The 27,605-nt window shown below is 40.0% G+C and overlaps 1 protein-coding gene across 1 annotated transcript; it reads right to left on the bottom strand.

Moving 5' to 3' along the window:
• Positions 1–1,607: 1,607 nt before the first annotated feature.
• LOC131255670 (probable histone H2A variant 3) lies at positions 1,608–27,274 on the bottom strand. Its single transcript, XM_058256459.1, has 2 exons — positions 26,924–27,274; positions 1,608–2,089 (listed from the first exon to the last, which is right to left on the bottom strand). Exons 1-2 carry the CDS (start codon positions 27,257–27,259, stop codon positions 1,793–1,795), a joined length of 633 nt encoding a protein of 210 aa, XP_058112442.1. The 5' UTR covers positions 27,260–27,274; the 3' UTR covers positions 1,608–1,792.
• Between the last annotated feature and the right edge of the window lie 331 nt (positions 27,275–27,605).

Raw genomic sequence — 27,605 nt, forward strand, 5'->3', positions numbered from 1 at the left:
CTTCTCTATCAAAGAGGATTTGGTAGTAAATGGGGGTGAAATGCCTTTTTAAGCTCTCTTGGAGGGTCGCATGTGTAGACAAAGGTGCCACTACCACGCACATGTTTGCCACATGTGTCATGCTAATGATACTTCAAAATAATCTACTGATTGGCTACATCACTAAAAATTACATTAAAAGAATAATCCAAATTGTCTAAAGGATGGCCATGTAAATAGAAGGTTAAAACAGTTGACAAGTCACTTACTTGTGATCTCTACATTTGTGGCCTACCTTTGGCTTGAAATTTCCTCATGTTGAAATATATATTTAAATGGATTTATTACAATCATTCTATTAAATATCACATAAATACAGTAAATTGGGATATTAAGGGGTTGTTCGAATGCCCGTCAGTGTGGGACCAGTTGTAAATGATTTATAGAGAAATCATTTACATTTTATGTTTATACAACCATTATAAGCTATAAAGGCTCGTTCGGATACCACCAAATAAGTAACTTTTTAACTTAAGTAATTAAGTTACTTTTTTTCATTTTAGTTTATTAAGTATTATTGTAAAAATAACTTATGTGCGAAAAGCTTTTACTTTTTAACTTGTGACTTTTCTTCTCTCTCTTAGTGTCCATGTCAAAGGAGACCTAACATGGTGGACCTTCCTTAATGAAGGTGAGGCTCACATGGTGGATGGTCCACATAAAAGGTGGGCCCCAAATGATGGATGACCCCAATTAATGTAGGCTCACATATGGATGGTCCACGTCAAAGGTTAGCCCATAATGATAATGATAAAAAGCCCACATCCAATGCGGGCTGATATGATGGATGGTCCACATCAAGGGTAGGCTCCACATGATGGACAGTGGACATTAAAGCTAGGCCCTACATAAAGGGTGGCCCATATTGAGGTGGCCCCACATGATGGACAGTCCACATCAAAGGTCGGCCCTAATGATGAATGACCCATATCCAAGGCAGGCAACCTACATTGAAGGTGGAGCTCACATGATGGATATTCCACATCAAAGGCGGGCTCCACATGATGGGGCAATTAATAATGATGAGCCACACATGATGGACAACCCACATCAAAGGTTGGCCCTAATGATTAGTGGCCCATATCCAAGGCGGACCCTGCATGATGGATGACCCACATTAGAGGCAAGGCGCACATGATGGACGGTCCACATCAAAGGTGGCCTGCACATGATGGACAGTGGATATTGAAGGTGGGCCCCACATGTTGGACAGTAACATTGATGGTGGGCCCCATATGATAGATGACCATCATCAAAGGTAAAACCGAATGGTGCACACTAAAGGTTGGGCCATAGTGATGAATGGCCCACATCCCACATCAAAGATAGGGCCCACACAATGAATGATGCACATCAATGGTTTGGCCCCACATGATGGATACGAAGGAGGGGAGCCAAACAGACTTGACGGATAATTGCTTAATGATGTTGGAAACCAAGCAGGCTTTTCAACTTTTTGGTTGATAAGTATGTTGGTTGAGCCAATCCCAACCCTTGTGCTGATACGAAGAGAAAGAAACAATGCACAGAAAACAGAACAATTCTCACACACTGCAAAATTTCCCAGCTTCACCCAGATGAGAGAATTTTAGTAAGAAAAAAAAAAGGGAAAATATAGCATCCATTAGTAAAGGGGATAGCAACAAGTTTCAAAACCATAGGGTTTGCAAAGATGTACATCTCAAGACGACCACACCAACAAGATCTAACTGCAGCTCTAGCAAGAGTATGAGAAATTAGAGAGAGTCAAGATCTACTCCTTTGAGGACTTATTAATGAGTGATTTGTGAATATGGGGGATGACACCACCTCCGGCGATGGTTCCTTTGATAAGGGTGTCAAGCTCTTCATCTCCTCGGATCGCAAGCTGCAGATGCCTCGGAGTGATACGTTTAACCTTCAGATCCTTGCTCGCGTTCCCTGCCAGCTCCAGCACCTCTGCAGTCAGATACTCTAAGATGGCTGCCGAGTACACAGCAGCAGTAGCTCCCACTCTTCCATTGGCTGCAATTCGCGACTTCAGGTGACGATGAATACGGCCCACTGGGAACTGCAGATATGAATAATAAATGCCCATTAAATGGGGAAAACAGAACTTGTGACATCCAAGTATATGTTATGTTTGATATGCTTCTTGGAGAAAACATGTTTGATTTTGGAGCACTGCAATGAAATCTGACTTTTGAGCAAGGGCCATGCTCGAGTGGCACCGGTACCACCATAACCACACATATATGAGGCCTGGAGCCATCCAAACCCATCCATCAGATGTGTCACCTCATATTACCCCCAAGTGCCAAAAATTCAGCTGGATCCAACACTCTAGTGGGCCACTGCATATGGAACAGTGTAAGATGGGATGCCCACCCTTGATTCGCACAGGGGCCCACCTGGATTTCAAAACAACCTGATTTCAGCTTCAAGTGAAGGGTGTGAATAGCCTGGACTTCATATATACAACACATGTTGGGCCCTCCATGCAAATCAAGGGTGGACATTCCCTCCCAACTTGTTCCCTGTTGTGTGAACTACCTGATTCACGTATCAGACTGATTTTATGTCCCGGGAGGTCAGATGCGCTGAAGCATATGATGGATGTGTTGGATTTTTTGTACGCATCACATGGGCCCCACATCTGCCCGGTACCACTGGAGCATACCCCTTTGAGCAACTGGGACAAGAAAAGGGAAACAATAGAATAATTTCCAAGTACAATGAGATACTTTTCAAGTAACATTGACAGAATTTCAAATGTAGATTTTTGTGTCATCTGATCTATGATTTAGAAGAGGAATGGCTTGAAGAAGCTGAAATGCAACCAACTGCCCAGTTGTGTGGCACTAAACTGCAGTACTTGACCTGGAACGTCCATATAAAAGGAGCGGATGTTATTCCAAATTCTTCTAATTCTCCAAGAAGATGAAGGAAAAAAAAATAAACTACTGAATGACAAATGAGCACTGGACAATGTGAAGCATGAGCACACCCTATGTGAAAGTACATATGAATGCCTTCCTAGCAGGATGCTGGTACGGGATTTCTTCAATTTCTTCTCTGGTCATGTCTCGATTGGTTCCCTCTCATGGGTTTTCTTTTTTACTTGGGCAGACTACATCTCACTTCAGGCAGACCGAAACGAGTACATCAGCAGGACTCAAGCCCAAGACCTCCCCATGAACTGTGCCTTTACAAACTTAGCTAACAGACAGTAGAGTACCCCACAAAATATTGATCGAGTCATCTTCTTGAAACTAAGACGAAGTATATGATGGATCGATCCAATCCTTGTGGATTGTTCTTAAGACCTGTCATTGTCACCGAGGATAGCCCGACAGTAATGGTCCAACTACCATCCAGACTCTACTGTAATCATGAAAATGACATCTTGATTTAGGGCATATTTTCCCTCATGTATTATGAAATAAATTGTATTTTAGAATAATGATGACTATCAAGACATAATGGCTCAACCAGTCCAAACTGCAGTCGAACAAGAAAAATACTGGCCGGCTGCCTTGCTAGTTTTGTCCCCCATCTGGTTCTAAAATGTTGCGGTGCAACTGGAAAAAAAATAAATAAAATAAAAAATAAATAAATAAAGAAGGCAAATCCAATCAACAAAAGATCATAGGAGAAGAAATGGTCAATGGTCTATTATCTGCGTTTAAAAAAATAATAATAATAAATAAATAAAATAAAATAAAATAAAATAAAAAAATCATGATTATCATTGCCATCGTTGGGGTATCCTTGTTCTGGTTATTTAGCAGAAAGGAAAAAAGCACACATACCAAGCAACTAAATCCACATGGTGCAAATCTTTGTTCGTCAGGATTCTTGTTCTGGTTATTTAGCAGAAAGGAAAAAAGCACGCGTACCAAGCAACTAAATCCACATGGTGCAAATGTTTGTTCGTCAGGATTCTGTCCAACGCAGCAATTGAACGAGAGTTGCAACCATGGGAACTGTTTGGGCAGCCCATAAACTACTCTAAGGGTCAAATTAGCATCATCAAAACTAACATCTCATACAGTAGTCGAACTACCTTTAGAATTCAAACTCCAATATCCTCACTCTTCCTAAGAAACTAAATACCCTCGTTCTACCTAACAACTCGGCAAAGGGTCAAAAGCTTGGTGCTGGTAACTGATGCAGTTGTGGGCCGATGAAAAAACACGATGATAAAGATACACTTGGCTGAGTCATGCCAATAAAGATTTGGCAAGACAGGAAAGTTATGAAAATTGAGGGAATTCATAGATATTTAAGAAACACATTATTCACCTTTTCTTTAAGAATTAATGCAACATTTTATTAAAGAGCATCAAGAAAAAGGAGAAGCACTGGCAATACAAAGAGCCAAGCGGCTTTACACCTTCAGCCAAAACCTCAACTACACTATTAACTCTCTTGTAATGTGGGCGAACGAAATTTTATCCTAGAGGCAATAGCATGAATACTGCTGAAGATAAAAATCAATTCAGCTCTCTTGCCTTGGAAGACACCCAAGACGTGACATTCTGGGAATCCTTCCACAATGGCTCGGAAGACACCCAAGACGTGACATTCTGGGAATCCTTCCACAATGGCTCGGAAGACACCCAAGACGTGACATTCTGGGAATCCTTCAATATTATTCTCAAAGCCACACTAAGAACCCTAATCTCTGCTTTGGTCATCCTAAGGAACCTGAGAAAGACGTTTTCAACTCCCTAATCATCTCTAAAAGCAACTGCCAACACAGCAACACCCTCTCTCTTTTTTTTATCTCTCTCTCTTTTTTTTTTTGAAAGGCACTAAACCCTGGAATGTCGAAGGAGCCACTGAAATTTTAACTTCCACACTCCAGTAGGAGGGGCAGGCCGCTGGTCTTTTGTCCTTCTCTTTACAGAATTCACTGCTGATCACCAAGGACTAATCCCTAAGCAAACCCCCAATGGATCCGTGCAAAACTCTAAGTCTAATGAAAACCTATTTGATTAAGAAGCTTATTATTCTTTTGACATTGACCATAACATAACTGAAATGGAATCATCTCTATTTACACAACGCCAAACAGTGAGCAAATGGACATGTGCCAAAGAACTGTTTCTTTCTTGAAAAGGCCCAGCTCCCCAATTCTTGCAGGCTTCACCAAGCTTTTGGTAGGACCATTGGACAGCAATCATCAACCTATTTAAGTACCAATTATTGCAATAGCTTCACCAAAAATGTTGAAGAGTTTCATAAAAACATGGTTTTCACCCAAGTATGTAATAGTTGAGTCACGTGTGCCTGATCTGAAACAGATTTGTATCAAACAACTCAGCCAATACAAGCATCTGTCGAGTCATGTCAGGTAAATGTAAGTTGGATTCCATAAAGGTGACTCCTATTAGTGCTAACTGAAACCGAGTCAACTAGGCCAAGTCCAATCGACCCAATGCTCTTCCAAACACCAAAAATGAAGTTAGTGCCACACCACAGAAAATAATCAGAAGAAAATTTACAAATCCCTCCTACAACATAATAATGGAAGAGAGATAGTCCCCCATCTCTTCCACTACATAATACAATACATTCTTCTTGGGAAACTACATCCACAGAGCACAAATGGGTGTCAATCAAGAACTTTGCCCAACACAACAATCCATCAAGAAGCTAGCACCGTTGGTGAAGGGTGAAAGCAACAGCCTACTACTTGCAATCAAAGCCGCACCACTATCAATTAACATGATATAAAAAGATCAAACTGCGAACCTATTTTAGCAATCATAACCTGAACTATATGAATCTAATGATCTACAACCCCTCTTAACTAGCCTAATAACTAGATTAAAAGACCTAGTTCCTCCCTTAAATCTATAGGCAAGAAAAAGTTAAACCAATCCCCATTGCCTCTCAAAACAAGCTTCAACACAAACTCCACTAATAGACACAAAAGCATAAATACTTCTCCGATATCCCTAACACTACACTGATGATCCCTCCATAGCCTGAGCATGTTATCCTTTCCAATCCAAAACCTATTCTCTTTTGAACATCTCCTCCACTTTAGGGGCCATTCGGCATCTCTACTAATAAGAGCTTATTTGCTTATTCTAAAACTAATAAGCTCTTATTTTAGAAATAAATTGTTTGGTCAAGCTCTAATTTTAGAGCTTATTTTTTGAGAAACTAGCCAAAAAGCTCTTAAAAAATAAGTGACGGGGAGGTCACTTTTTCTTTAAGAGCCTATTTGGCCCTGGGTAGACATTTTTAGTTAATTCTTTTACAAGTTTATCCTTAAAATTTATAAGTAATTCTCACCTTGCCATCTTCTCTTCTCTTTACAATCTCTCTAAGATGAACCCACATGATGAACAACCCATATTGAAGGTAGGTCTCCACATGTTGAATGGCCCACATCAAGGTGGGCCCACAAAATGCGTGGTCACATCAAAGGTGGATGCCACATGATGGATGCCCCACATCAAAGTGTGACCCCATATGATGGACGACCAACATTAAAGTGTGGCCCCATATGATGGACGACCAACATTAAAGTGTGGCCCAATATGATGGACGACCGACATTAAAGGTGGGACCCACATGATGGATTGGGGACATTGAAGGTGGGAGTACGTGATGGAAGGTTGACACTTGACATAAAAGGTGGACCCACATGATGAATGACCCATATTGGAGGTTGGGCCCCACGTGATGGACAATCCATAGCAAAGGTGGGACCCGCATGATGGATGGTGAACAACAAAGGTGGGTCCCCACATGATGGATGGCCCACATCAAAATGTGGCCCCGCATGATGGACTATCCACATCAAGAGGGCCCCACATGATGGACGATCCATGGAAAAGTGGCCCCCACATGATGGACGATCCATAGCAAAGGTGGGACCCACATGATGGATGGTGTGTTGGGAATCTGTAGAAGCAAACGCTGAATTTAGATCACACGAGATTAAGCAAACATAAACAAAGTAACCACAAGCACACACAATTTTTACGTGAAAAACCCTTGCGGAAAAAAAAAATGGCACAAAGCGACAACGAATCACAATGAAAGAAAAAAAAGTATAAGAGATGGAATCACTAACAGTGCTCGAAAAACCCTAGTTTTCACCTCCCCAAAACCTAATCGATTAGCTCATGATTGGCATACCCCCTAAACCCATTTACACCCATATATGTAGTGTCGCACCCGAAATACGAAACAATCCGTGCACTTACGCAGTTCCACACACGCTGTCGATCGATCGAGCACCCATGTTCGATCGATTGAACATGCTCAAAATAGTCTAGAGAGTTTACACATATTTTTGTATTTCTGTCCAGAGATCAATCTATATAATTTGGGGTGGGCTCAATTGATCGACCAAGGTGGTCGATAAATCGAACCCCTGTTTCATGTATAGATTTAAGACATTTCATAACAATATCCACCATGACTTCAATCTACAATCATGAACCACAACTCCATCTCTAATTTGGCATCCATCATAGCTTCTCTATCGCCATCGCTTTTCGTGTACCGTCTTCATCAACCTTTCACTAGACCCAGAGAAGTCGAACAGAATCGGAACTTCTCTGCAAGAACCACCTTCGTTAGCATATCCACCGGATTCACACTCTTGTGGATCTTCTTAAGAGTGACACCACCTTCCTCAAGCATCTATCGAATAAAATAATGACGAACATCAATATGTTTAGTTCTAGAATGATAAACCGAATTCTTCGCCAAATTAATTGTGCTTTCGTTGTCCCGATTAACTAGCACAGCCTCTTGTTGAAGCCTAAGTTCGTTCATCATTCCTCGCAACCAAACATCTTCCTTGAATGCTTCCGTCATAGTCATACACTCAAGCTTTTGTTGTGGAAAGAACAACCACAAACTGAAGCTTCGACATCCAACTAACCACTCCACCCGCTAATACAAACGAGTAACTGGATGTCGACCTTCTGTTATCTACATTCCCTGCGTAGTCTGAATCAACATACCCTACAAGCTTTCCCTCTGATTTATGAAATATCAAGACGTAGTTCGTTATACGTTGTAGATAACGAAGTAGCCATTTCACTACCTCCCGATGTTGCTTGCCAAAGTTTGACATGTATATTCTCACAACACCGACTACATGTGAAATATTTGGTCTCGTAAAGACCATGGCATACATCAAACTGCCAACTATGCTCGAATACGACACACGAGATATAATCTGTTTTTCTTCATTTGTAATAAGACATTACTCTAAAGAAAGTCCAAAATGAGCAGCATGGGGTGTACTAGCTGACTTAGCCTTGTCCATCCCAAACTTCACCAATACATTCTCAAGATACTCCACTTGAGATAATTGTAATATGCTCCTCTCCCTATCTCTGTGTATGTCTATGCCGAGAATCTTCTTTACAGACCCCTAATCTTTCATTTCGAATGTCCCTGATAACTAAGTCTTTAATACATTGATCTCAGACATGATATGGCTGACAATAAGCATGTCATCAACATACAATACTAGGACAATGAACTGCCCATTATTCAGTGCCTTGAAGTAGACACAATGATCATATTCACTTCTGGTAAATCGTTGACCCATCATGAAAGTATTAAACCTTTTGTACCACTGCATGGGCGCCTGTTTGAAGCCGTATAACAACATCCTCAACCTGCAAACCTTATCCTCTGCCCCTTGAATTTCAAACCCCTCTGGTTGCTTCACGTAGATCTGCTCTTTCAACTCTGAAGCAGATCTGCTCTTTCAACTTCCCATGTAGAAAAGAAGTCTTCACATCCATCTATTTCAGCTCAAGGTTGAATTAGACAGCCGGCACCAACACAAACCTGATGGATAACTACTTAACAACTGGCATGAATATTTCAATAAAGTTGATACCTCCTTTCTGAGCATACCACTTCACTACCAACCTTGTCTTGTATCTATTCTGTTTCTTCTTGTAAATCAACTTGACCCGATCGCTTTACACTCGACGAGAAGCTCCACCAGCTCTTACATCTCATTCTTGTACAAAGAGTCCATCTCCTCTTACATTGCCACCATCCACTTCTCAACATTTGGGCCATCCAATACTTCCTAAAAGGTAGACGGATCCCCCTGATTTGTAATAAAGGCGAATTCAATGTTCAAGTCATCTTTATATCTCGTTGGCAACTTGCAATCTCGCGATGAATTTCTCCTGAGATGTGGCTACTCCACCTGCTCCTATACCTATTGCTAGTGCTCACCTTCAACTTGTGTTTCATCCTTGTCAATTTCAACATCGATCACTGCTGATTTATCTGATTCCCTATGATCTTCCTTACGGAACAGAATACTCATCAAACCTAACATCACGATTAATCGTGATCTTCCGTGTGATCCGGTCATATAACTTGAATACCTTCACACCATCATCATAGCCAACAAAGATATACTTCTTAGCCCTTTAGTCTAGCTTATCTCTCTCAATTGACAGTACATGAGAGTAAGCATTACAACCAAAACCTTACAAGCCCGGGTAATCAACATCATGACCACCCTACACTTCTAGAATTTTACAACCAATCGGCATAGACAACGACCGATTCACTAAGGGCCTGTTTGGATTCGCTATTAGGTGGGATTGTATGATATTATATGGTTTGATTTGACATTTATGGTGTTTGGATTGGAGTGGAGATGCGTGGAAAACCATACACGCTAATACAGCGCGGAACCAAAAAAACGCAGCCATTGTAATGTATCATCAGATGTCTCGACTGCCATCTGTACGGCCTATTCAATGTGTTGTGTTTTCGCCAATTTTCATGCCTATCTCTTCCAAAAAGGAGCTCCTCTCTCTGAGAAAAAAGAAAACAGCTAAAACTCAAATAATTTTTCTTCTTCTCCTTCAAATCTCTTATTCCCATCTCTTGTTGGTGAATAGGATCAGATTCTGTCGTTTTCTTCTTCAAATCCAACAAGAAGAAGAAGAAGAAGAAAGCCCATCTCTTTTGTTTTTCTTATCTTTTTGCCTCACAGGTTTTTGAAATCAGTTGCTGTTATTTCTTCTTCTTCTTTTTTTCTAATATCTGAGTTTTAGAAGGAAAAAAAAATATATACAAGAAATAGGGAACGACTGAGATTGAACGTTCTCTTTTAGGTTTTTTTTATTTGTTGTACTGCTTGTTCTGATCTTTGATCTTGAAAAGAACATTTGAAAATCAGATTCAAATGGGTTTTTCTCCTTCTTCTTCATGTTCTTTCTGTCTTCTTTGATCTCTTTTGCACTCTTTCTTTTAATGGTTTTTGGTTTTCAGAGTTCGATTCCATCACCAACATTCCTTACATTCTCAGCTTTGATTTTATCTACAATTGCGATCTTCACTTCCACAAAAAAGAAAGATATTCCAGAAGCAAATTCATTGAAAGTTGAGATTTTTTTAACACATGAGGGGCTAAAAACTCGGCCAAAAAAGGAGGTTGATCTGAAAATTCAGCTAGAAAATGATGCCGGATTGATTGTACAATATGCAGGCCTAATACGTCGTATCCAAACATTGATCTGTACAAGAAATTGTATACTTGCCCGAACAATACCTCCTATCCAAACATTGATTAATGGCATATTGATTTGGATGTATTCTGAAAACCATCCAACGTATACATGAACAGTACCCGAATACAATACAATACACCCTAATACGCAAATCCAAACAGGCCCTAAGTAACATGCTATGTTAATGACCTCAGTCCATAACTCCTTGTCTAACCCAGCATTGCTTAACATACTTTGGGCTCTCTTCATGAGACTCTGATTCATTCGTTCTGTCACATCGTTCTGCTCTAGTGAGTGCTTGACTGTGTTATGCCGCACGATCCCTTCATCTTTACAAAATTGGTTAAATTCATTTAAAGTGAATTCACCTCCATTATATGTCCTCAGAATTTTCGACTTTTGCCCTAACTGTTTTTCTACCATTGTCTTCTACACTTTAAAGGTAGCAAAAACACTTGACTTGTACTTCATAAAGTACACCCAAACCTTTCTAGAATAGTTATCTATGAATGATATAAAAAATGATGACCCCCCTCTAGAAATTACGGGCGACGGCCCCCACATATCAAAATGCACATAATCTAAAATACCCTTACAAACTTGTTTACCCAATTTAAAAGATAAACGTGATTGTTTACCATATATACAATGCTCGCACATAACAAAATCAACGCTTTTAACTGCAGGAATCAAGGAACGATTAGAAAGTACGTTCATACTGCGCTTGCTCTTGTGGCCTAGACGTGCATGCCACAAACATGCCGAAGTGGACTCCGCTACAAATGTTGCAGCTCCACCCGATACGGTATTCAACCTGTAAAGGTTAGCGTTCGGTTGTGCATTCATCACTACGAGTGTCCCTTTTGAAACCTTCAGGACACGATCAAAACCGGTGAATTTACATTCAATTGCCTCGAGAGTTCCCAAAGATCATATTCTTTCGTAGGTTAGGAACGTGTCACACATCTGTTAGAATACGTTCCATCACATCAAACATCTTGATGCACACCGATCCAATTCCAACGACCTTACAGGCAACATCATTGCCCATAAACACCTAGCCATCATCACAATCGTTATATGTGGTAAACCAATTTTAATGCAAGGTCATGTAGTATGACGCCCCCATATCTAAAATCCACTCGTCACTGAGATAGTTGGATTTAAATGCGGTCATAACATCACCAGTATCTACATCCTCACTCGACCCCGCTACATTGTCCTCTTGTAGCGTTGCATATGTCTTATCTCCCTTTTGGGCTTTAGGACTCCGGCAATCCTTCTTCATATGCCCGTCTTCCACAATTCCAACACTTCCATCTTCTCCTTGCCCTTAAACTTGGACCATGAAAGCGACGAATTACCTTCTCCCGCTCTGAATTCCTTCCTCTAGCTATCAACACATTCGTTAAAGAACCTAAACCATTGTCCTTCTTTCTTGACATCCACGAGATGACAGTCTCAACATCAATTGTCTCTCTACCATGACACATAGTGTCTGCGAAGCTATCGCAAGACTCTAAAAGATAGTTTAACAAAATTAGGGCTTGATCTTCCTTGCCCATCTTCACTTCCACGCTCATTAATTTGCAAAGTATATGTTTGAACGTGTTGATGCGTTCATTACGATCCGACCCCTCCGCCATCTTCAGATTATAGAATTGCTTCTTCAGGTATAGAAAATTCAACAACGATTTCGTCATGTACAACTTATCTAACTTCTTCCAAAGTCCTGTGGTGGTCTTTTGATGCAGGATATTGTAGAGGACATCATCCGCCAAACATAGTTGGACCAAGGTTTTTGCTCTTTCATCCAACTCTTCCCACTCTTCATCGCTCATAAACGTTGGACACTGCTCAACACCAAGCAGTGCATGTTGCAACCCTTGTTGAACTAGGAGGCCTCTCATCTTCACATTCCATAGTTTAAAGTTGTTTTTCCGGGTGAAATTCTCCATTTCATACTTCACGTTTGATCCCTTAATCGTCATGATCCCAATTCAAACTCAAATCCTAACATTAGCTCTGATACAACTTGTTGGGAATCCGTGGAAGCAAACCTCGTATTTGGATCATGCGAGATTAAGCAAACATAAACAAAGTAATCACAAGCACACATGATTTTTACATGAAAAACCATTACGGGAAAAAAAAAAAAACAACGGCAAAAAGCGACAAGGAATCAATATGAAAGCAGAAAGTACAAGAGATAAAATCACTTACCGTGCTAAAAAAACCCCTCATTTTCAAAGCCCCAAACCCTAGAATCAATTAGCCCACGATTGGAATACCCCATAATCCCGTTTACACCCATATATATAGTGTCGCACCAGGAATAGGAAACAATCCGCGCACTTACACAGTTCCACGCACGTCGTCAATCGATCAACCCCATAGTTCGATCAATTGAGTAGAACATCGATCAATCGATCGAGCGCCCATGTTCAATTGATTGAGCACCCATGTTCGATCGATCGAACATGCTCAAAACAATCCAGAGAATTTACACATATTTTCGAATTTTTGTTGATTGATCGACCGGATAGTTCGATCGATCAAGGATGTCCAAAATTGTCCAGAGACCAATCTGTATAATTCGAGGCTAGCTCGATTAATCGACCAAGGTGGTTTATTATATACAGATTTAAGACATCTCATAACATGGTGGACATCAAAGATGGGGCCTGTATGATGAACAACCCGTATTGAAGGTGCCCCACACATGATGAATGGTCCACATCAAGGTGGGCCCACATAATGCACAATTCACATCTAGGGTGGGTCCCACATGGTGGATAGCCCACATAAAAGTGTGGCCCAGCATGGTGGACCATCCACGTTAAGTGGGCCCCACTTGATGGATGGGTCCACATCAAAGGTGGGGACCCACATGATGGATGATGGACATCAAAGGTGCGCCCACATGATGAACGGTTGACATCAAAGGTGGGTCCGCATGATGAACAACCCTTATTGACAGTGGGGCCCACATATAAATGGCCCAGATCCAGGTGGCCCACATAATGGACAGAGTGGGCCTCACATGATGGATGACCCACACTGAAGTGTGGACCCTCATGATGGACAATCCACATCAAGTGGGCCCCACCTACTAGACATTCCACATCCAAAGTCTCGTATGACGGACAATATATCTAAAGTGGTCCAACATGATGGATGATCCACATAAAAGGTGTGCCCCACACGATGGATGATGGACATCAAAAGTGGGCCCCGCACAATGAACAACCCAGTTCAAAGGTGGGGCCCACACAATGGACACATCAAATGTGGATTCCACGTGATGGGTAGTGGACATTGAGGCTCCCCACATAGAGGACAATTAGCATTGATGGTGGGCCCCACATGATGGATGACCTACATCAAAGTGGGCTCCACATAATGGATAGCTCATGTCAAAGGTCAACTCCTATTATGTGCAATGATGAGAGCTTAATGTGGACAAAAAAAAAAAAAAACTCCTAATGATGAATGGTCCATATCTAAGACAAGCCTCACATGATGGATGGCCCACTTTAAAGGTTTGGCTCACATGATGGACGATCCAAATCAAAGGTGGACTCCATATGATGGAGGATCCACATCCAATGTCAAACATAATGGATGGCCCAAATGTCGTAGCCATCCGTTCTTTTGCCATTTGGGGCACAATCAATCTATGATGAGATCCACCAAAACAATTGTTTGAATTGCTTCTAATATTTAAAAATGACATCAACTACCCTTGAAAAAAGTTCTTCTTTGAAGTTTTACCAAACATGCTTATTTCATATAAGAGCTTTTTTCTTCTTTTTTTTTTTTTTGCTTTGAAAATCTAATTTTACCTAACAAGCTTATTTAAAATAAGAGCTAAATTTATTTATTTTTTTTATAAAAAGAAAAAGCTTATTAGAGTAACTCTTATTTAAAAAGCTCTTATTAGATTAGAGCAGAGATGCCAAACGAGCTTTTAGTTTGATAAACAGTTGATACAATCCGGTTATCGGATCAGTGAGATTTTGATACCCGAATCACTAAGACGGTCGAAGAACGCATACCACACGAGTATTTGAATAGAGAGGGATAAACAACTTATTGAAACTGAAACTTCCTCAATTACAAGCATCAAGCAAAATTCCGCAAAAATCAGAAAAATGTAGTGCCCCTACTTCCTAGAACAACTCCTATTTATAAATCCTAAAGTAACGTCCTAAAATTCTTATTAAATCTTTAACAAGAATTCCCATCTATTAGATTGATTCCATATCAATCAAATCTACCCAAAATGGCAATAGATGAACGTAAAATGATTTGGCCAAAATGTAACGGCCAAGAAATAACTTATGCACCCAGAAATCAACCCTGCAGAAATAGCAGCAAATCTCCAACAAGAATCCTTCAAAAATAGCAATTGTAGACTCTGAAAATTTATGCCCAAAAATCAGCAAAAAGCAGCCCACAAATTCAACACATGGGGCCTCATGGTGGGCCTTGGGCTTCATATTAACAATAGAGGTCCAGATCCAATACATTCAGTGTCTTCTATGAATCACGTTTGTTTAAAATGGGTCTTGTTCTTCCATTTCATATCCACTGCTTGTATTGGTCTCATTGAGTGCCGATAGTCCTAATATGTGACACTTGTTCAACTTCTTCGTTCTTTTTCTTCAGGAGTAGTTTGCCCAAATCAGCAATAACCTCATCTTGCATGTCAAGAAACTTGCCATGGCACTCGAACAAATCAGCTATGTTGAAAATCAACAAAATATCCAAAGTCATCTACTGACTTGATCTTACAGGTGTTGTTACCCATTTTCCTCTTTACTCAGCATGAACTGATCTTCTTAAACTCGAATCTGTGGGAAGTTCCCTACAGTAGCTTTCTTTGCATAGGAAAACCCTAACCAAGTTGCCTTCTTTATATATCTTCCCTGTGAGATGTTCATTCATAGCTTCACAGGAATTGGTTTTGCTCTATTTGATCTTCTCCTTTCACTTCTCTTCTTTTGAACTTCTATATGATGAACAACATCTGTCCACAAACAATGTCCATCCCTCCTCTTTATTAGATTCGAGTGTTAGAAGCTACTTCATCGAACGTAACATGACATTAACACTATACTTAAGGAATATGAGTTAGCCTTGAGTCAAATGCCCCATATCTAGGTCCTAGAGACATGGTCTCCCCAACAAAATGTGACACACTTCCATAGGGACAATATCACACCACATCCCAATACTTAGCTTTGAATCTTGTGGTCAATGACATCACAATGGGGTCAGCTACATGAATCTTGTTCTGCCATTCCACTCTATCAAGGGCCATACCATCAGTTGGACCATAGGTCATCAAGTTTTTTCTTACCACCTCTATCCATGTCCTTTTGGGCCTTCCACTTAAAAAGATTTTATTATTAAAAAATCTTTAACAAGATTCACTAACAACTAGATTGATTCCATATCAATCAAATTTACCAAAAATCGCAGCAAATGAATCTACAAAGATTTTGCCAAAACGTAATGGGCCTAAAAACAGCTTATGCAAATCCATAGAATCAGCCCCTAAGATCTTCAAAGAATCAGCAAATTCTTCAACTAGAATCCTCCAAAAGTAACTGTAGAACCTTAAACCTACGCCAACAAACAGCCCCCAAATTCAACACATGTTGGGCCTCATTGTGGGCCTTGGGTTTGTATCAACAGCCAACCATCTAATCTAGTAGCCATTTTGAAATCTCACTCCCTAAAGGCCATATCTCCGATGGTCTGGAGCCAATTCCCCATAAGCAGCCTTCTTCCTCTCTGACTCTCCAAGTGAATCAACAATGGATTTGAGAATTGACCACAGATTCAGGTGTGGAGGCTAGGAAGTGATTGTTTTAAATTTTAGCAAGTACAAACAGCAAGGAAGCAGGAGGTGGGAGCACAAATTCGAAGTGGGAGCAATATCTAGTTAAGAGGATCATGCAACTAAGCCACTTCACCGAGCAATATCCACCATATACATAACCCTTTACCTTCCAATTATTAATTCCCCATTTTCTTTGGCCTACAAACCTCTTTTACACCCAAATTTCAGCCCACCTTTTATTCCACAGCAATTCTTTTTTTCACCTCTCCAGGGTAAGCTTGAAAGGGTTGCCATGAAAAGTTGATGTCCCCATCAAGAGAAAAAATGGCTTCTGCTGCTCTTTTGAGCCTTTCCCCATCATGTCCCATAAAGATTCAGCGTGCAAATGGGGAAGATGATTATAGAATACAAGGAATGAACCCTTCTTGCAATAAAACAAGTAACACCATTGGAAGGACTCTACCTCCACAAAACGTCCATTGTCCAAAAACTGCCCTATGACTTCTCTTAGAATGTGGTACGTGTTAAACTCCTACAAGAGCAAAGTAAAATGAGAGAGAAGTGATTCATACAACAAAGACTTTTCAACTCCAAACCTCTCAATCATCTCCAACCAAATTATTTTGTGGATTAGAATGAAAAGGATAGAGAATAAAAGATGAGAACGGGGGTCACATTGTCATAGGAAAAGCTAAATGACTGTTGGGGCACCTTTCAGAATAAAGATGACCAAACTAAAGAAATGCATTTTCCCATCCACTTGCTCCACCAAAGACCGCAACCTATCCTCCTTGTCAACTAAAGAATCCCCAATCAACAAAACCATAAGCATTTTCCACTTGTACACATACTCATTATGCCCATGCTATATCTAGCATGCATACATTATGAGCCACCAAAACATCACCCAGATTATCTCCTCTAGGTTGCAATTTTCTAATACCAATGCTGGAGCTCTTGCTCCTGCCTCATACGGACCTAACCCCTCTTGCTCCAGATACCAAAATGCCTTCCAATTGCTCCACTGACAACAGCTTTAACTCTTATTCATTCTGCAATTTATGGTTTTTGTCCTTAATGAATCAAGATATACAAAGCTTCTATGAGCACAATCACGAAATAAGTAAATCTGCATTTTTTTCAAACATAAACACATGCTATCCATCCTATAATATTATCTTATACAAATGTTTCCTAAATCTTCCTACTTGAATTTTTTGAAATGCCGCCTCCTTGCTCTCGCATTTAAATCCACAAAGAACCTTTGGTAAAAAACTAAGTGTAGACTCAAAAATGGCAAACAACTACAGATGATACAAATTTTATTGAGTTAAATATGACATAAAAATAGAGGTTTATAGTTCAGAGGAGAGATGGGCTTGTTTTGGTAGAGTAAGGTGTCCAATAAGACTGTAGGAATGAAGAAAATACCAGACAAATGGAGAAAAAGTATTATGATACCTATTTACAAGAATAATGAGACATACAAAGATGAACTATCTTGATATTATACTTACGAGTCATACTGTGGAACCTTTGGAGAGAGTGATTGAACCAAGATTTAGACATGAGACAAATGTATTAGAAATTTTCTTTGGGTTTATGCCAAGGAGGTCAACCATCAAGGCCATTTCTCACTTACTGTTGATGAAGAGGTTTGAGAAGAGGAGAAAGGATCCACATGGTGTTTATTGACCTATAGAAACATATGATAGGGTCCATAAAGTTATAACCTGGTGACTATTGGAGAGAGAGAGAGAGAGAGAGAGAGAGAGAGAGAGAGAGAGAGTATTGAGAGGATATATCATATATTGACATGGTTAAGGATGTATGAGGGAGTGGTATCTAATGTATGGACCACTAGTGGAAAGACAAGTGTATTTCCAATTACAATAGGCCTACACTATGGGTCAGCATCCATACCTTCCGCATTGGCTATGGATGAGTTAAATAGGCATTTAAGGAAAGACGTCTCACAGTTTATGTTGTTCGTATATGACATTTGAATAATGAGACAAGCAAGGTAACCCAAAACAGTTACGTAATGGCAACAGTGGTAACCATTACGCATTACGTGGTTGTAACAGGCGTTGTGGAAAAATTGACCCGTAATGAGCATGTAACAACCATAATGGCCCCCTAACGGTCCGTTACAGGGACGAAATAGCTTTTTAATAAAGGAAAAAAAAAAAAACCGTAATAGATATTACGGCACGTATCATAATGGTAATGATGGTGGCCGTTATGGAATAGCTTGGAGACAAGGGAGAAGGGGGTAAGCGCAAAGCTAGAACTATGGAAGGGTGCCTTAGAATCTAAATGTTTTAAAATTAGCCAAATAAAAACAGAGTATATGAAATGTAATTTTAGTAAAAAATGGGAATGGAAACAAGGAATCAATTAGGGCCTATTTGGAACGTGGGATTAGGTGTATTAGGTGGTATGGAATTGCATTTGGTCCAATGTAAATACCATCCAGCATTTGGAAACGATGGAAAGGAATGGATTAATCCAGGTACCATATCATCCAATCCCATCATGAGATACAGCTGAATTGTTGGTAGATTTTGAAATACACTACATCTGTGGGCCCCACATGGATGCATGCGTTTTATCCACACCGTCCATCCATATACTCCTTTTATACGTGACAAACAAGCTGCATATGCATACAGGTAACAGACATCAACTGTGAAATCTGCTCCATTGATAACAATTCCATGGTCCACCAAACACAGGTTTCACTTAATGCAGTATTTTTCCCGAAGGACGAGTTTGATCCCAAACATTGAATTGGATGGTCAAAATACCATGGTATTTTCAATCATCTAATCATTATGCAATAATGGTGTTAATTCCGCCCGATGCAATTCCATACCATTTAATTCCGTGTTCCAAACAGGAACTTAAGGCTTAAGATTGATGGTCAAGAAGCGACCACTTCCTATATCTTGGGTCGATGATTCACGAGAATGAGAGATTGAGAGGGACGTTGTTCATAGAATTAGAACTAGGTGGATGGAATGGAGATTTGCCTCTGGAGTTTTGTGTGGCTGTCATACGATTCAAATTGAAGGAAAGATCTTATGGGAAAGCTATAAGACCAGCCATGCTTTAGGGTACAAAATGTTGGGGGGTCAAGAAACAACATGCTCATCGAATAAGCATAGCTGAAATGAGGATGTTGAGATGGATAAATGGCAAGATGAGGAAGAATAGAAATAGAAATGAGCATATTCAAGGGAACTTAGGAGTAGCAATTAGAAATGAGCATATTCAAGGGAACTTGGGAGTAGCAATTAGAAATGAGCATATTCAAGGGAACTTAGGAGTAGCAATTAGAAGTGAACATATTCGTAGGAATTTAAGAGTATCCCCAATAAGTAATTGATGTAGGATACATGTATGGATGTCATGTTTCACATGAGATTATTCAAAGGACAATTCAAAGCATACAGATCATAGGACCTATGGGTTATGGGCCAAGCCCACTAAACAATAATTTCAGCAAAACAGTTCACCAAACAGTAATTTCAGCAAGCAAAAATTCATGTCATTTCATTAGAAATCATTCCCATATGCACACAATCATATAAAGATTAAATCAAAGGATGTCAAGGTTGTTAGAACAACCCCTTAGCAAGGAATATCAACAAAATACTCATGGGCAGATTCATACACACATAGAATTTACCATACTCACTCACCACATAAACTATGTTTAGAGGAGATGAAGATCCCGTGGGACATGGGTGGGATAAATCTGTAATTTGGGAATTGAGGGTTATGGGAGGAATTTGGGAGAGGGTCTGGGGTAGGTTTTATGTATGAGGCAGGGACATAGGGTGTTGCGGTTTTGGGTGCAATGGATTGAAGGATTTAGGCTAGATAGGATCAAAGAGGTTTTTTTTTTTTTTTTTTAAAGAGTAGAAGGAGAAGGAAAGACCATACATTGCAGAAGATAAACACGTGAGCGAGTCGCACGCCCACAAAAAGATGGAATCTCACCACCTTGCTCCAAGTTTCATGGAGGATTCTTCCAAGTCGCATGGAAGAAAGAAAGGCTTCTCTTTAGAAGACAAACGTGTACTCCTCTTTTCTTCCTAGGGTTGGACGTTTCGCCCCCTTAAGTAGAGTTTTTACATTTAAAAGTAAAATGACCAACATGCCCCTTTTAAAATCTAGCAAAGTAGGGGCCCATTAAGAAATCCAAACCAACTAAAATGTGCAGAAAAATAACAAAACATAAATGGACGCTAAAAACTAAAAAAGGACTTGATCACATGGTGGCGTGATCGGACGCGATCCAACGGTTGGATCTCAACCAAAACTCTCAAAAACTATCCTGGCACTCCAAATAATGCAGCCCATGTGCATCCTCCCAATCTGGGACCTTCATGATGCACATCCTATGCACATGGGGTCTTCAAAGTGGCCCACAGGCCAGGCCCAAGTAGTGATCACCCAAATAAAGTGTGGGCTGGGTTGGGCCAGGGCCTGGGGCTCTCCTACAGCGACGCTGGTACACTCTGATGTCTGCATCAGTAATAAGAGAGAGGAAGTTGACTTAGATGGTTTGGTTATGTGTATCAAAGGCCAAGAACACCGATTAAGAGTGGGTTGGCTCAAGTTGAAGGTTAAAGGGCAAGGGGGAATACCCAAAAGGGCATTGGTGGGAAGAAGTAAAGATTTGATGACCTATGGTTTAATTGAGGATATGGTCATTGATAGAGTGGAATGGAGGAACATGATTCATGTAGCCAACCCCAGTTAGTTGGGTTAGATGATGATGTCGATGATTGAATTAAATATCATATTGGTGGAATCATGGTAGGGTTGGATGATGTTAGGAGTAACAAGAGGCTCAAAAGCATAGTAGGAGCTACACATCCAAAGAAGATTGCTACAACCAATTCTGGAAAGATGTCCCTAACAATCGTCCTAACTCTTCTGTCTTCAATTCTACCCATTGTGGAATTGTTAATTCAACCCCAAGTACTCTTCCACCTCACTAGCTTTAACCAGCACAATCGACATCAAGTGTTGTTCCCTTGCCCACATTTTCACCTTTGAGATCCTGAAATCAAGACCTCCATGCAAAATTGTGAAGTGACAAGATCAGCTAGGTGAGTTAAAACCCTAGGCAAGGACAACATGGAGCTCAATGTTTCCAATACACAAGTACTTTTATGGATCTCCAAAAAGCAGACCGTTCAATAGAATCTCCCAAACTAGGTAGACCAATAACACTCAAACTCATTCTCCTTCTATTTTGAACCCTACCTTGATACCAACTCTTGACCTTTGATTGGCACAAAAGCATCCATGGCAAGGGTTCTAGATCTCCTTACCCATGGATGACTCCGGAACTTCCACAATCGAAATCATCAATCTTTATGACATCCAATTGAAAGCAATCCTCCACCCTCGAACAAGCTTAGAATATCTTTATTATTGGATGACTCAATATCATTTTGAATTCAACCAAAGAAAATCTATCATTGCAACCTCCATCCTCTCCATGCGTTCCTAATCACCACCCATTTGAGCATGCCCTTTTGCTCTAAGGGCTACAATATTTCATCTCTTGTTCTTGTTCGATAAACTTGACCGTGACTCATGTTTAGAAGGTCTTTCATCACTACCTAATCTAACCAACACAAGATCCCGTCATTGTTGACACTTTGAGTTCCAAATATGCGTGTGCCTGTGTGGTAAAACCATAATCAGATGATTATGATAACTAGCCCAAATTCTAGGATGAGCCGTCCCTCTTGCAATCAAGCAAAAAATTGTTAGGAAAAATTCACATATTTTCATCAATCGATGAGAATTACATAAATAATTGTCCGCAATAAAATAATAGTAATAATTGAAAATTAGCTAATTATATCCCCGACAATCAAGGGTAATCCACTCCCTACAATCAACAAAATCCAAATTCAAACTCAAGGTTAACCCCACTCCCTAAAATAGAGGTGAATCCCAAGTTCAAGTTCAAACTCAAGGCTAATCCGCTCCCTACAATCAAATGCAACTACTCCCTTGATTATTAGACCATTATTTCAAACTTACAATTCAAATTCACAGATAACAATTTATTCTAGATCTTAAGTGAAGCTGCTTGGCTCATTCTACTAATCTAAATGGTTTGGCCCACTAATTGAACCATGGATCCTAACATTCCCCACCGCTTGAGCAACAACCTTGTCCTCAAGGTTGACATAGGAAAATTGCTGCAAAAGATTATCTTAGATAATCCATGAAGCATTCTCAAGAGGGAAGGTTATCCCATTGCACCAAGACTTATTTGATTATCTTCCACTTTTAACAGGACCAACAATGATCTAAAGTTACTTTTGGAATGGGGTCGATAATTTTAGCATTAGACACTGTTGGGAGAGTGGGGTTAATTGTGACCTGTGAACCCACATACTTCTTCAAAAGAGAAACATGGAAGATAGGAAGTAGCTTAGTGTTAGGGGGCAACTCTACGCGATATGCGACTGGCCCAATACACTCCAACACTTTGTAAGGCCCAAAAAAACGAGCAACAAATTTCTCGTTAAACCTTTGAAGGAGAGAAGATTGACAGTACGGTTTGCAACCTTAGGAAAACCATGTCCCCCCCTTCAAATGAACGCTTCGATATGTGCCAATCATGCTACACTCTCATACAATTCCGCGCCACTATAATATTCGACAAGCAATCTAAGAAGAAGAAAGAGGGTCACAAGTTGCATGTAACCCTTGGGAGTTGGGACGCATAGTCCGTGTAACCAAAAGCTCCATAGGGCCCATTGTCCATGTGATATACACTCCGCCCTTCAATTTTTTCAAATCATTTTGGGACATGAGCCCAAAGATGAGGTAGATCTAAAACTCAAGAGGGACATACCACAAGAAATAGTGAGGACTAAGCCCCACCATTGAAACCTTATTGGTGCCCACGAGTTTTGAGTTATGCTAATATTTGTGTTTTCCCTTCATCCTAGTGAGCATCACCTTATAAATGGGTTGGGTTGGATTGGATATCAACATCACTGTGAATCCTTGGAGGGTTTCAATAGTAGGTGTTTCCCTCCCCGCTATTTAGAAGCAATCAAGGAAGAAAAAAGAAGCTCACAAGTTGCATGTAACCCCTGAGACACGTAGTCCGTATAACTAAAAGCTTCATGGGGCCTACCTCAATGTCCATGTGACATCCACTTTGTCCATCAGTTTTGTTAAATCATTTTAGGATGTGAGCCCAAAGATGAGGTAGATATAAAACTCAAGTGGGACATACCACAAGGATTGGTGAGGATTGAACCCCACCATTGAAACCTTATTGGCGCCCACAAAAGTTTTGGATAAGGCTAATATTTGTGTTTTCCCTTCATCCTAGTGAGAATCACCTTATGAACGAATTAGATTGCATATGAAGATCACGGTGAATCCTTGGAATGTTTCAATAGTAGGTGTTTCCCTCCCCACTATTTAGAATGGTGTGGCCCATTTGGGTCTTGGATCTACCTCATTTTTTTGCTCTCATCCTAACATGAGCTGGCGAAATTGATGGATGGAGTTGATTTCACGCAAGAGTCACAATGGACTCCATGAAGCTTTGGGTTGCGTGAGCATCATGTTGGACCCATAATTTGGCTATTGTATGCCAAGTGCCCAATTTCTAAGTAATTTCTAAATATCTTCATGTCGTCCATCACAATATGCCTACTAAAGTTTTTCTTTAAAAAAAAAAAAATATTCAGGCAGCATCAATGGTTGATAAACATGTGACATATCATCCATCACCTATTAATTTGCTTGTTGTTTACATTAACCAGTTGCTCCACATTATAGGTAATTTGAATTTGTAGGCCCACTTTTGTAGTCCACTTGATGGTTGGTTTAGCCTAAGAATTGACTCAAAGATTTATCTCGATAGGCTCAACCCAATGCCAAATCTTCCGTCTAGCCTTTTCATGAGATTTGAAGATTTTGGAGCAATTTACCATTCCAAGTTCTATTTGGTGTGAATACCCACTTTTCTGACAAGTAAACACTTTACAGTTGCGTTTGGATGCCAGTAAGTTTTTTAAGTTATAAGTTACATGTAGCTTACTTATAGGTTACAAATAATCATGTTTGGATGTAAGTTGTAACTTACAAGTAACTTAGTTTTTGTGTTTGAGTAACCTGTAACTTAGTTATAAGTAGGAATCTGTACATTCACACCAACCAGAGCTTCAAGTAAAGAATCATTTAAAAATCAAATTGACACATAAAAAAGTTTAAATAAAAATATGTCATCTTATTGAGCCCATTTAAATGAATAGTTGGACCAATTTTTAGGCTAAAATAATCATCAGTTGGCCCATAAAAGTGGGCCCACATATGCAAAATACCTACATAAAAGTAGGCCACGTATTCATTAGCTAGAAATTGTGTTTTCCCTTCATCCAAGTATACGTGACCAAATCAACAGGTTGCTGGGAAATAAACATGACAGTGGCTCCTAGAAAGTTTTTATTGGTAAGCATTATATCACCACTATTTCCTGTGGTGTAGTCCACTTGAGAGTTGGATCTTCCTCACTTTTGGGATGATACCCTAAAATAATAATATGAAATAGATGGACTGCATGGATAAAACACAAATCATGATGGGGCCCACTAAGAACCATTAAGTAGCAGTTGTGGTTTGGCTTCTAACATTGTGGGTAGCCAGGTGCCTAGTGTCGGTGCTCCATGGGCCCCACCATAATGTGTGTGTTTCATCCATGTCGTCCATCCATTTTTTACGATCATTTTATGACATGGGCCCAAAAATAAGGTAGATCCAAATCTCAAGTGGACCACATCACATGAAACAGTGTTGATTGAACGCCCACCACCAAAAACTTCTTGGGGGGCACGAAAGTTTTGGATCAAACTAATTGGTTTTTTCCCTTCATCCAAGTCCTTATGACCTAATCAATAGGTTGGATGTGAAATAAACATTACAGTGGCCAATGGGCCCTCGGAGGTTTTAATGGTGGATATTCAATTACTACTGCTTTCCTATGGTGTGGTCCACCTGAAGTTTAGATCTGCCTCGTTTTTGGGATTAAGCCCTAAAATGAGTTGGAAAAATGGATGGATAGCGTGGATAAAACAGATACAAGATGGTGGGCCCCATGAAGTTTAGATCTGCCTCGTTTTTGGGATTAAGCCCTAAAATGAGTTGGAAAAATGGATGGATAGCGTGGATAAAATAGATACAAGATGGTGGGCCCCACGAAGCACCAATTAGTAGCCACGTGGCTATAGCAGCGACATAGCCAAACCAAATCCATCTCAAGCCCCACACAAGATAATAATTTTTAAAAAATGATGAAAAGGAAAAAATCAAAATCAAAAGAGGGTTTTAGGGCATCTGTTTTGGAGCTGGATGAGAGAGAGAGAGGGAGGGAGGGAGAAGGCCACCTACTGGCTTCAATACAGGTAAACCTACTGGCCGCCTCATCCTTCAAGAGTCTTCAATGGCCACAATGCACCTGCGATTCTCCAAAGAAATTTCGATTTCGAAATTTCAAACCGTTGCCTGTAAGAAAGTTACAAGTAACTTGAAAAACAACATTTCTCCCTTTGAGATTTTCAGATCCTTTTCCTGTAAGAAGGTTACAGGCTAAGAGAAAGTTACCTGTAACTTTTCTCCCCCAAACATCATTTGAAACTTACTTACCTGTAACTTTGTTACATTTTACAGAAGTTACAGGCATCCAAGCGGCCCCTACATGTTACCCAAACACATAATTGTTTACCAGTAAGTGCTTTACAACTTACAGCCAAACAAGTGTAAACAATTTACACCTGAAATTCACTTTCAGGTGTAAACAACACAGGCATCCAAACGACCCATCCCTCTTTTTTTCTTTTTTTCTTTTCTTTTTTCTTTTTATTTTTTCATTGGTCCAAATAGTCCTTCCATAATTTAAAGCTATATCAAAACATAGATACATGCAAAAACATCAAAAGACAACCAACATTTCTAACTAGAAAATGTAAGGATCAGTCACTACCACTTCTTGCAACTTAATTACTGAAACCAAGTCAATGATGCAACCAAATGCGGCCCACAAAATCTGATATGAGACCAAACACTCTCCTTCTCAAACTCAATTATCGACATCCAGATTCCTGAATTTTCTAGTCTTCTGTTCCGCTTCTTTAAATCTTTCCTGCATTTTTTCACTCCTGATAAAAATCGCAAAACACCCAAAAAAAAAAAAACAGAACCAAACCAAGCCTAAACGCTACGAATTCAAAAACCCACTTCGAATCTGAGGTCGCGCAGAAAACCCAGAAGTTAGAATCGCCGGCCGTGGATTCAAATCAAATATATCTGAAACCCTTGCTCTCCATATCAAGTGACGAAAAAAAAAAAAAACCGATCCTCCCAAAATAATCTTAAAATTACGAGAGTTAAAAAAAAAACCCAACAAAAATCACCAGAATACATATTCAAAGATATCGAAGAAAAAGGATCGAGAGAGAAGGACCTGAAGACCAGCTCGAGAAGAACGGGAGACTGGCTTTTTCTTATCTTTGTCTTTTGAACCCTTTCCCATTAGCAAACCTTTCGCGCCTTTACCAGACATCTTTCCCGCCAAAAAAGAACGCGAAATTTCTTCGAAGATGGCCGGGAAAATCTGCCCTGAGAGGAGAGGAAGGAGAAGAGGAACTCCAAATCGGTCGGGGTCGGGCGTCGAGAGAGTGTTAGTTATAGAGCAAGAAGTACCAAACTGCCCTCGATTATTTAACAAAATGACAATGCCATATTTTCTGCTGCGAAATGACCAAAATACCCTTGCCTTTGACAATATTACCTGCTGCATCCATTTACTTCAGCATGCAAGCTAACGCAATGCAAGCCGTTACCATCTATAGAACATCGGCCCCGTACACAACTTCTATAGTTGGACACAAGTTCAAATGTACCAATGGCACCAATTAGTACGATATTGCAATGCATCACACAAGACCGTCTGATGCCATTGTTTAAATTGGGGCGTTATGGATGCAGGTTAAAGCAAGCCGCGTCGCATAGGGCGTGAAATACAAAGCGAAAAAAGCATTAATGAGTCGTGCATCATGTGAAATGGTATGCGACAAAAGTAGAACAATGTGAAATGAACATGTGTAACGCTAAAAGAAATATGCAGGATATCTGAGCAATAAAAG

This window comes from Magnolia sinica, chromosome 1 (genome assembly GCF_029962835.1).
Source record: "Magnolia sinica isolate HGM2019 chromosome 1, MsV1, whole genome shotgun sequence".
In the NCBI taxonomy this organism is placed as follows: Eukaryota; Viridiplantae; Streptophyta; class Magnoliopsida; order Magnoliales; family Magnoliaceae; genus Magnolia; species Magnolia sinica.